General features: G+C 42.3%; 1 protein-coding gene across 2 annotated transcripts in view; it reads left to right on the top strand.

Annotated features, from left to right (window-relative positions):
- The first annotated feature begins 10,531 nt into the window (after positions 1-10,531).
- LOC145456434 (uncharacterized) overlaps positions 10,532-12,021 on the top strand; it is a 39,397-nt gene continuing 37,907 nt past the window's right edge. For both annotated transcript variants that reach the window (XM_080334556.1, XM_080334557.1), the window contains exon 1: positions 10,532-11,931. In XM_080334556.1, coding sequence (XP_080190682.1) covers positions 11,871-11,931 — 61 coding nt within the window. In that variant the 5' untranslated portion in view covers positions 10,532-11,870. The remainder of the gene's footprint in view (positions 11,932-12,021) is intronic.

The raw sequence follows: 12,021 nt of genomic DNA, 5'->3' as shown, positions 1-12,021 counted from the left end.
GACTCGAGTCAAAACTATAAAACTGAGATTGACTTGTGACTCGGAACATTGTGACTTGGTTACAACCCTGGAAGATAGTATAGAAAAAAAGCAAGCAACAAGAAATGGGTGGCATGTCATGGAAGACGAGATCGATAGGTCAGTCGTGGTCCGGTAATCTTGAGGATAGGCTGATATTCATTAAATAGTAATTGCTTGTATTTCGACTTGAATGTGGACATGCTCGTCAACTGTCGGATGGCCGGCGCCCGGCGGTATACTGTTCAACACATCACGTCCGGCATATTTGATGGAGCGATGATCTTTTCGGTCGATCATATGATATTTGGATATTCCTCCCTCCAAAAGTTTTCGTCATTGCTTCCATCATTTCGAGTTTTATCCGGTGTCTTGTTCTTACGTAGTGCTTTGCCTTTTGGAGAATCTGCTAAAGATCGAATTCGTGATTCATTTTGGGTCGAGGTTGCGGTTGTTGTGTTGCTTCTCGCGTTTGGCTGCCCATAATGCCTGTTTAAATATAGATTTTATAAAGATCAACGCGATGAGATTGTTGTCTGACAGGGTTCCTCTTGGCTTCATGTTTATTACCATCTGCAAGTCGGCATATTGCTTTATTTGTCCGGTGGATTTCGACGAGGTTTCTAGAATCAACAATAAGATTAGTTTTGATACCTTACATTTGAGGAGTAAGTGCTCGTGTGTTTCGATATGCTAGTCACATATAGAGTGCAATTTCTGTTTGAGGCCGCTATAGTCTGGCGAGGAGTCGGTAATTGTACAGTAATCTCCCGGTTAAGTACGCACTATTTCTGGATTCAACTTTTTCAACATTTTATTTATTTTAAACAGCAAGCTCAATAACTGAATGTCAGGAAAACTTCAACGTCAACCTGGCAATAGTTCACTGCTTGAGCATATCGTGCAAAGTCATTTAATGCATATTTTGCACTCTTTGTTACTTGGCTTCCCAAGTCACCTGTTTCAGTTTTTGCTGAAAGCATTTAAAAGTGCCTTTGAGATTATCATAAGCACCTCCTGCTTGGTCTCGTAAGACAGGACACAGCAAATGATCCTCAACTTCAAGCACTTTATTATCAACTTGTTCAATGCCATGAAAAACGATGCTGTTTTCGACAGGTGTTGCCTACAATCTTTGCTTGCGCCAGCCTCGTCGTCAGTGCCATCATTTTCAGTCTGCATCGTTTCCAATACCTCATTCACGTCACCCAAAATCGTCTGTGAATACTCTTCATTATTCTCATCATCAACATGCATAAATCCTTCTAGCTCGTCTTTGTCAATCAGAATTTCAATATAGTTGAAACAGCGCAAAATTTTAGACATGTCAGACATAAAATTCGGTTCCTCATCAATGCCACCGCACCATCCAACGGAGTAGTAGTTCAGCCTTGTTAAATGAGTTTCCTAAATTTGAGTATTTGGTACAAGCATGTCTGCATAACTGCAAGTACGCTCCTATACCACATAAGTTCGCATAGACTACTCAGGATCAATTTGCGTACTTGACTTAACTTTTGTGGTATTCATGGTGTTTCTCGGCTACTACGGTCATTTACACCGTGCCAATTTTCTTCATTTTTATTCCGTAGATGCCGACTTGTAGCACGGCCCACTTCTAGGCTTTTATAAGGCACCGCTTACACCAGCGGCGGGCAACTTCTCCAGTCAGCAGGCCGAATATAGTAAAATTAAGTACTTGGCGTGCCGGATTGCTGAATCGATACATTATTCGCCCATTTATATCCAGATATCCAATAAATAAATCGTATTTAATGAATGTATTTTAACGACAGCAATGTCACTTCGAAGCCATTTCTCTCCGATAATGACGAAGCCAATGCGGATTCGAGAACAGCATTGTCGTACAGGCGCCGTCATGCCTGCTTCTCTCTGATCAATCAACACACGGTGCAATCCTTAATTAAGATTTCGAGGCGTTCGGTGACCCAAATTTACCAAGATATCAATTCATTAGGGTTGAGTAGATGGCGAGCTAGCTTAGTGGTATAATCCACAGCCACAACACCAACGGCTTGAGGGTTCGAGTCCGTCCGAGGACGACTCCAGAATTCCTACTTAAGTGTTGGAGGTTTATCTAGGCTCCTCCTCGCCATCTCATTCGCACAAGCGGTGTCTTACAAAAGCCTAGAAGTGTGCCGTGCTACAAGTCGTCGGTTACGGAATCAAAAATATGAAATATCGGCCTGGTGTAACTGACGATTGTAATCGAAAAACACACACTCAAATAATATTAGGGTTGAGTAGCCTACATCGTAGCTGCCGATAATCAGAGATGAGCACTGGACTGGACTTGGGTTGGACAGGATTCGGACTATGGGTTATTTTCGTTGGATTCGGATCGGACCGGATTGTGATTTTTGAAAAAGAAATTGTATCTGCTTGGACTTGGACTTATAGCATGGAAAAATCCAATCTGGGGTACGCTGGTTTCGCAACCAGAACGGTCGGAGAGACGAGGAGAAAATGTTGTTACTATTATTACTTCAGGAAGTTTTTATTTTGTTAAATGCCAGGACCGGTCCGAAAACCACCAACGTTGTTGAGCTGAGAGCAGGTGATAATTTTACGAATATGGTTATTACAGAGTGGATGGTGATCTCCCTCTGTTAAAGCGTGGCACTGTGGTAGTCTTCTTCATAGTTTGCATGAAACCCAATCATAGTGAAGACGGGTTTCAAGTCAGTCGAAAAATGTTGACGAATGTGACGAAGGTATAGCGCACCGCCACTGGTTAACGTTTACCTATGGCGTATTGAATTGTCGATGCAAATACTTAGCAAGTTTTTCGAGTACTTCACTATTTCTCTTTAGCCATCAGGCATATATGTACAAATACAATGCATATGTTGTGATTATTTAAGTATAGACGGGCAGTTTTGCTAGTTTTGATTAGATGTCTTCTTGCTCTAACGCAAAATGAAGATTATTGTGATGTGTAGTAGGTATATATTGAGAAGTGAATAATCGTACATGTTTTGTATTTTAGGCCCGGGTTCCATTACACGAAGTTTAATTATTCTCTGTAGCGTGGTTATTCTTTTTTTTTCAGTAACAGAATTGGACTTGAGATTCTTTTAAATTTGGATTTGGATGGAGTTGGACTGCGAATTTAGAAAATATTTTTCGATCAGGATGGAGTTGGACTGAATTAGAAATTTTCTGGACTGGACCAGGACTGAAAAATATCACAGTCCGCTCATCACTGCCGATAATGCAAGACTTCTCGCTTCGACGGACTTACGCGTAATCTCCACTCTCGCACGCTGCGCACACACGTATTTAATAACATACTGTTACTAAAATTTGACCTATATAGAAAGTAGTGGGGAATCTCGGCGGACTGAGGGTGCTAGCCACATTATCATGTAAGACGGGAAACTGTCCGCGGGCCGGATCCGGCCCGCGGGCCGTACGATGCCCGTCTCTGGATTACACGGATGTTGGTATAGTTGGTGTGGAGTATACGATGTGCGTATATGTGCGTATATGTTGTGCGAGTGATGGATGGTTGATGTTGTGCCAGAGTGGGCCGGACATTTCGCTGAGGAGCAAGTGCGCAAATGCTCTATCGGTTGCGCAGCAATGGCCAATACGCTTCTGGTTTGCGCTGCTTCCAGACGGCATGGTTGCGTCACAATACCAAACTCCGTTACATTGCCACATTCGAGGCTTATTTTTTTTTTGGGGGGGGGGGGGGGTTCCAGGACGTCGAGCAGAATAAAATTAATATTTTGGCTATCAGTACCTCGGTAGCCTTCGTTTGTTATCCATTTTATCAAATTTCGCGCTCGGCAAGCAGGTCAAAAATTACTCTCTAATTGCCTTTAGCCAAATGGAAAGTGTGACGTGGACCAATTTCACTGAGCCGTGAGATTTGCTTGTATCCACACCATATAGGACTCTATGCTGATATTCTCGTTGGTCAATCAAGGAATGGCGCAATCCAAGATTTCGCGGCGCGTGATGTCGGCTACATCGAATTCGTGAGAGGTATTCGTCACCGGCGCGACAGCCACTTAAATTTGAAGATTTTGTAAAGGGGTTCCGGGTACCTAACCCTGGGGCTGGATACGCCACTGTCTTGACCTCTCAAAGACATGTTTATGCTGTCACGGGGATAATTAATCCAGTCGATATGAAAATTTACTAACAAGTTGCTGCAATAGCTGATAACTTAGGTACAAATCGAGAATTTGTCAAAGAGTTATATCGCCAGGTGATTAAACTTATTCTGCAACAAATGACAAATGAGATACATAGTTATGTTATAGGTCAGAATAATTTATTAAACTTATTCTTAGCACAACTATGTGTCTCATTTGTCATTTGTTGCAGAATAACTTTAATAAAGCCTTTCTCTAGTTCAGAATAGTTTATTAAACTTATTCTTAACAAAACTAATCTCTGCAACCTTGAATTAGGTAAGGTGACTCGTTGCATTTCACTCTCGCATCCTATCGCCAGGTGAACAGCGACATTAGGCTGTTGAAAAGGAAGCATATGCTGTGGTCGAGTCGCTACGGAAGTTGAGGCATTTGCTCGCCGGACGTCATTTTACATTGATCACTGACCAGAAAAGTGTCTCCTTCATGTTCGACAATCGACACACCAGCAAAACAAAAACGACAAAATCGCCCGTTGGCCATTGGAATTAATGACGTTCAGCTAAATCGTCATTCATCGGCCCAGCGTGGAAAATGTCGGGCCCGACGCTCCAACGCGCATCCATTTACGGATACATGGGAAAAGATCAGTTGCGCGATCTGCACATTTCACTCTGTCACCCCGGCGTGACTCGCATGTCTCACTTCGTACGAGTCAAGAATTTATCGTTCTCCAATCTCTATGTAAGAGATACGTACCATGACTTCACAGTACGAGGAGTGTCGGCAAATCAAACCCCCGTTCATTCGCTCAGGCGAAGACAAACTAATCACGGCGACTCAACCCTTTGAACGTCTTAACATCGATTTCAAGCAGGGCTGTAATGACTCGAGTCAGACTCGAGTCACGATTTTCGGATGGCTCGACTCGACTCGAGTCATTTTCTCAAAATACGGAAATGACTCGACTCGACTCGAGTCAATCTGTGTATTTACTCGACTTGGACTCGGGTCATTGCGCATGACTCGAAGCAAGTCATTGACTCGAGATTCAGACGACCAAGACCGACATTTCATTGTAATTTCGAAGCTAACACACCATTGGGATTTCGTTTCTTGGTACTGGTGCTTGAAAATGCGACCAAAAACTGCCAAAAGTGAGGAAAATTGATATCTTTTAAATGCGAACCATTCAATATCACCAAACAGAGTTAAAAAAGTGGGTTTAGGAAGACTTTAACTGGAAACTGAGCAGTCAACAAAATGACTTGGACTCGGACTCGAGTCATAATACCATGACTCGGACTCGATCCTCTGTTCGCTGACTTGGACTCGGACTTGACTCGGTGGGAATTGAAAATGACTCGACTTGACTCGAGTCAAACATATAAAAGTGAGATTGACTTGTGACTCGGAGCCTTGTGACTTGGTTACAACCCTGATTTCAAGGGTCCGTTAACCAGCGTTACCAAAACAGATAGGCCTACTTCCTCATTCTCGACGAATATTCATGATTTCCCTTTGCATTTCCTTGCTGAGACATGCCTGCAAAGACGGTCACCAAGTGCTTAACGACACTGTTTTCTGCATTTGGGATGAGTTCGTACATACATTCGGACCTATATGGTCTTCTTTCCACTTTCCCGTCTTATGAGCACAAAGCTTGACTCAATTCTAAAGGGGTTTCCAGTTCCTACAAGCAAAACCACAAGCTACAACCCTCGTGGAAATAGACAATGTGAAAAATGCAATGTCGTGACATGGAAGGCGATTCAACGCACATTGAAATCTCGACGTCTTCCTCTCGGCCGTTGGGAGGATGTGCTACTGGACGCTCCACACTACATTCTATTAGGTCGTTGCTGTGCACATCGACAAATTGCACTCTTCGTGAGCAATGTTCCCTCTGAGCCAGTGGTTCTCAACCGGGGGTCCGCGGACCCCTGGGGGTCCGCGAAGCATTTTCAGGGGGTCCGCGAATCCTCGAAATATTTGATAACCTAATTTGTATTTTTTTTAATTCGGAAAATAACGAAGCCGAGTCGCTTCATTACCAGTAAAACTCCTGAGCTCACATCGACAGAATGGCCGTCTGAGACGAAATGTCCTACTGTGCAGACTCATTTTAATTGCTAAATTGCCAATAGCCCACTGATACAAACATTTTGATGTTTGGAAATGTTTTATTGGGGATTGTGAGAAAGAAAAATTGGAGGAATATTAAAGTCAATCACGGTGACTTAGAAATGTTTACAAAAATCCGTTTCCTCCTGTGATACATAGGTGATACATATAGGTGATAGTGATGCATGTTTGTCAATTTCAGGGATAACTAGAACTAATTTTTAGATTCTAGTTTCTAGTTTCTAGATATCCCTGGTCAATTTGTTGCGATCGTACCCAAATGTGCCGTCGGAAGCGTTCCGCGTTATTATTACATTCGTCACCATCTATATTTGTGGAAATGGATTTTTGGCACTCGTTCATATCGAATCGAAGGCGCGGATTTTCAAGACACGACCACTTATTTCAAGAAATGCAGTTGCGGAATTCGCTTTGAAATAATAGAAGTCAACCCAATTTCTACATGATTAGTGTTAAAACAACAATCAATCATTGGGTTATAATTTCGCCTGAACAAGTTACACACAATGTACAATGCGATAAGACACAATGCGATGTAATGAACAGATAGGAGGATGCCGAACGACACGCATCAGTAGCGATCCTTTACTCTAACATCCACCTCTGACTAAAGTGCCCGATGTCACAGTTCTTTTCGATGTTGATCTTTTTTGAAGCCGCGGTACTTTCTACTAGTTCCTTCCCTTCTCTGTGAGTGCTTTCTTTCTTCGGGTCTTTTTTCTGGGCAGCGGGAGAAGAGGAGCCCAGATGAACCTCCGATGAGTATCGAACCCGATCCACCGGCTTAGTAGGCGCTTAACGTTACCACTACGCTATCTCCCCGTTTGGTCTTATTTTTCAAGAAAAGTCATTTTGATTTTTTGTTACGTGGGTTATCGTATGTATGTATTATGATGATGCTTCCCTGATGAGTAGTAAGGTATGACGTCATGTCTTACCTATCTGTGCATGACCAATTGACCATATCACTCGTGCTTGACCGCTTTTTCTCTCATCTCATCTCTGGCTGATGGCACAGGGATGCCATAATAAATGTACAGCAAGAAACATTTATCACTAAGGCTACAGGCATCATTTGCACAAGAAAGATGACGATTGCACGATAATTGAGTTAAATTTGAACTAAAACTCCGTGGGGGTCCGCGGGGTCCGTGACGGTTCGAAAGGGGTCCGCGAAGACAAAAAGGTTGAGAACCACTTCTCTAAGCTGCGCAGGAGTGCGCACGTGCGCAAATGCGCAGTGCTGACACGGTCTCTGCGCACAGAAAATCTAAGTTGCGCACAAAAAAATCCGGAGTGATGACCTATTTTTAGTCGTTACGCACTGTAGTCCAAGGGGTTGCGCAGTGAGTTGGTGGGTGTGCGCAGACTCGTCAAAAATTAGAGGGAACATTGCTCATGAGAGAATGTTCAATCACTCTCGCCACTCGACGAATTGCACCTCCATTTTGTCATGGTTGAAACCAGGTCCTATATGGCAATTCGCATGTGCGCAATAATGACGATCCCTTTGTCGATGAGGTGAAGCTCCTCGAAACAAACCCTACTTACGCCCATGTCAGACTTAACGATGGTAGGGAAACTACAGTATCGGTTCGGGATATTTCTACGCGCAGTAGCGCCGACGGAACCAGGAGAGCTGATAGTAACCGCAGCCCGAGCGAAGATTGTTCTGGTGAACAACTCTCTAACGAAGACGCTGCGATTTATGACAAAGCACTTGCCACTAGCACTGAAGAATGATATAACGAAAGTTCGCAACCGAAAATTGAGCCTGAAAGATCACCGCTTCGTCGTTCAACGCGTGCGCGGAAGGCCGTAGATCGATATAGCGCAGTACCCTGTTATTGACAATGTACCACACCTTTGTATCACAAATATTTTTACAGGGGAGGAGAATGTACTATTTCTTATATGTACTTCGAATCATTAGTTAATTGATTCACCTTGATTATACACTCACTCGCTATGCGTAGTTCTGTGAGTAGGTAATCCGTTGTCAGTTGCTTTGGGTACTGGGTCTTGGGTTATCGCATTTGAACTGTTCGTACTGTGTATCTCATTTGTCATTTGTTGCAGGATAAGTTTGATAAAGCCTATCTCTAGGTCAGAACATCGCCCAAATGTACTAAGACGCACACCATTTTAACTAGGTATTTCTTCATTGCCAAATAATGTTTCTCTGCGGGATGGCATTTGTCTTGTGAACTTCAGATTGCTAGGACAGGAAAATTCGGCGCTAGCCATTTAGGTGCCTGGGACGATTGATCATAAATGTGTATATATCGAAGTGTTCGGTCAGCATAAAGGCAGTCCTTTTCGGCCAAGGTTTTCTCGCTGTCGATAGTTCTGGCACACCTCTCGGAGTTGCATGGCCTAAAACTTCATATGTCTTATTGTCTTAGTGCGTCATGGCGCGGTAATGGCCGACGTCGAAATGCCCATTTGTATAAATCAAGCGTATTTTTCTTGGGTACAGGAGGCAACGTTAAGTCTCGCGAAGCGCGAAAATTTTGGAAAAGTTGCATAAATTTAAAAAAAAAACTATGCAATAATATTAATTTGGGGTGTGGCAGTTTCGGTCCTGCCTCTTTTTAGTGCATTCATCTAACTATATCAGTAGCTACTGACTTTCTTGCAGTGTTCGCAAACGAATGGACTTACATTTGAAAGTATATATATGAGAGTATATGGATTACGGCCAGCCTTATGGTCGGCGCAGCCTTACAGGCTTCCTTGACCGCATGTTGTATAATCATTGTCATTCCGCAATTCTACGACTCATTCACATGACTTTGGTATCAAATGAATCAGAAAGTTGATCCCTTCTCATAGAATAGAACAGGACATGTCTACAACAAACACAAACTGCGACGGTAGTTTCATGATGTCAACATGCTTTTGTCAAAATTAGCCTAACCTCTCGACAAACCGCCTCAGGTCAAAAGGTTTCTGAGGGAGATTTATCCGACGTGTGCAATGGGCAGTGTGCGTTAGAGGTCGACCGATATTGATTTTTGCAGGCTGATACCGATTATCGACACACTCACAAGGCCGATAACCGATAACACAGGCCGATATATTTATGGAAGGTGCGGAGAACCGTTTTCCCAAAAAATAATATATATTGGACAAGATGGCACTTGTACATACCCCAGAAAGCTGAACAAAAACTAGAAAACTGAAATGAAGAAGAATTAATGCTGAATTGTGCACATTCATTGAAATTTAGACTAACCTAGAAAGGAAAACGGGATACAGAATTGCAGATCAGTCCAGTAGATGTAGATTATAATGCAGGAAGCACAGTTACTCTGCATGACCACCGGAATAACTTGTCCTACAAGGGTAAATCGGTCACGCATCGCACTTTGCGTCGTCGATTTATAGAGATTGAGATCACGGAGCTTTGAGTTTCCAATATTTTTTGGATATAAAATATCGATAATCGAAAAAGTTCCAATTATCAGCCTCGATTGGCCATGCCGATAATCGGCCGACCTCTAGAGTGCAATGTGCATACATATGTGATATCAAACGAATCAAACAATTCCCAGCTTTTTGTAGAAACCGAATCCAGTTGTCTATGGCGCGTACAGACAGATATACTCATCGATGAACTGAGCTGTTGCGTGAAGGCATTCGAGACCGAAAACTGACGTACGCGTATTTTCGGCCGAACTCTCCATGTAAGATCTCGGTATTCGAACATTGTCATGCCTTTTACCTTTAATCTAGGTCTTATATAAATCAGAAGATAGCTGGTTTTTCCATAGAAATAGAAACCCCAACCAGCCCGCTGCGACAAATACCATTGTAGAAATTGAGATATGAACTTGAACTTGGGTCCCCATTGTCTCACCCCATTAAAAGGGTTTGGGAAGCCGCATAGTGATCGCGGTGCCAAGCACTGTCGATACCAGATCGCAGAACGAATATTTTCAAATTATACCGTATTAATAGAAATCCTCTTGTAGTGATCGCGACGCAAGGTACTGTGGAGACCGGGGGGCAGAGCGGCTTGTTTCAAATTTGACAATAATAATAGAAAGTCTCTTGTGGTAGCCTCGGTGTAAGGTACCGTTGATACCAGAGGGCAGAACGATAAAATTCATGTTTAAAAAATGTATGAAGTGTGCATTTTTCCGACTGCGTACATTGAGAATACGGTCATAGTGCGATTTTTTCACATTCTGAAGCGCATCATATAAACCAATGTTTCTTAACATTTTCGGAAGGCGGATGGTTTTGGGATGCTGCGAGGATCACCTAACTGAACAATTTCGGAAGCTGCGGGCAAAAAAGGACATCACTTTAGGTTGTGTCCTGTGATGCCCGCTGAAAATAAGACAAAATTAGTCCTTGAGTCAGAAATAAAGACAGATCTTTATAGAGGAACATGAAGTTTCATTGTTGTAATTTAAACATCGGCCTTTCAGGGTTCCCTTAAAACTAATCCACCGACCCTCTTGAGGTTCATGAACCCCGGGTTAGGAACCGCTGGAACTGTCATTAATCGCACATGCGTTCATTTTGATGCATTCATTCATCACCTCCAAGCATACGGTTTGCGATACTATTATGTGATAGAATGTAATCGAATTCAGGTACAGTTCATTAGTAAGCTTTACATTCCACCTTGGTCTTCAAATCGAAATCATGAAGGTGGTGAAAAGAGTCTTACTGAGAAATACAGATAAAGTTGCATAGTATTGGTTGATAACACTGGCCAACCAAAAGAAACTTTTTTTGACGACGATTAAATAAAAATAAATAAAAATATCGATATCTCAAAAACTATAGCCAATTCAAAGAAACGGATGTCATTTTCGGACTAAGCAGCCCAAACATACATAGAAACCATTAAAATATCTTTGGCACTAAAAACACGTTTCTTTTTGTTGGCCAGTGTTATTTTATGTCAATGATATTTAGACGATGAAGATGATATGTGTGCGTGTGGTGTAGTGTCTATGACGATTTCAAGTCGGATTCTGTCGTTTAATTTCTAAGGACTTTTGAACGGATCCGGTGTCTTTACTGGCTATGTAGCCTACTTTGTATGGAAATATCAAATTAGGAATTAGAATCCAAGTATCCGGTTGTGACGGGTATCAGCGCTGATGCTATGATGCAAATACAGCATGTAGTTCTAACTTATTTTGTATTTGTTGCTCATTTCCGAACTTGGAAGAACTGTGTCATGTCATGCATCATTGGCGTGGCATGTCCCCTTGGCGCATGATGTAATCCGCTGCAAATTCGTGATGAGCAACGAAAGCTGACAACAATGGTGTTGAACCCTGTGGAATCCGATCCTGCTGGTTTCCAAAATATTAGTAGTCCCGGTTCTATTTCGATCAAGATGAAAATTTTGTTTCTTTCAAATTAACATTCGATCGGTTCAGATGTGCAATCACTCGATCAATATCATTAGCTATAATTTTAAAATATTTGTCTTGGGCGGAGACAATAGCTTTCATTGGCGATTTAGAATAAAATAGCGTGTGCTAGCTCTTGTCATTGTCGTTGTTCCTGATTAGGTGCTAATTGCCATTGCCGATTTTACCAAGCCAAAATATGGTACTTGTTCATATCTCTGTCACGGCTTTGCTGCTGGGAAATTTACATCTTGGACTAGGTGAGTGGCATCGAGAGAAAGTTATGTGTGTGTTTCTCAATCTATCACGATTAAAAATTAGGGATCAATTATTTTCTCCATATGAGGATG

This window comes from Botryllus schlosseri, chromosome 14 (genome assembly GCF_051294905.1).
Source record: "Botryllus schlosseri isolate E-star chromosome 14, Bs_hap1, whole genome shotgun sequence".
Classification (NCBI taxonomy): Eukaryota; Metazoa; Chordata; class Ascidiacea; order Stolidobranchia; family Styelidae; genus Botryllus; species Botryllus schlosseri.
This window is presented reverse-complemented; position numbering and strand designations above follow the sequence as displayed.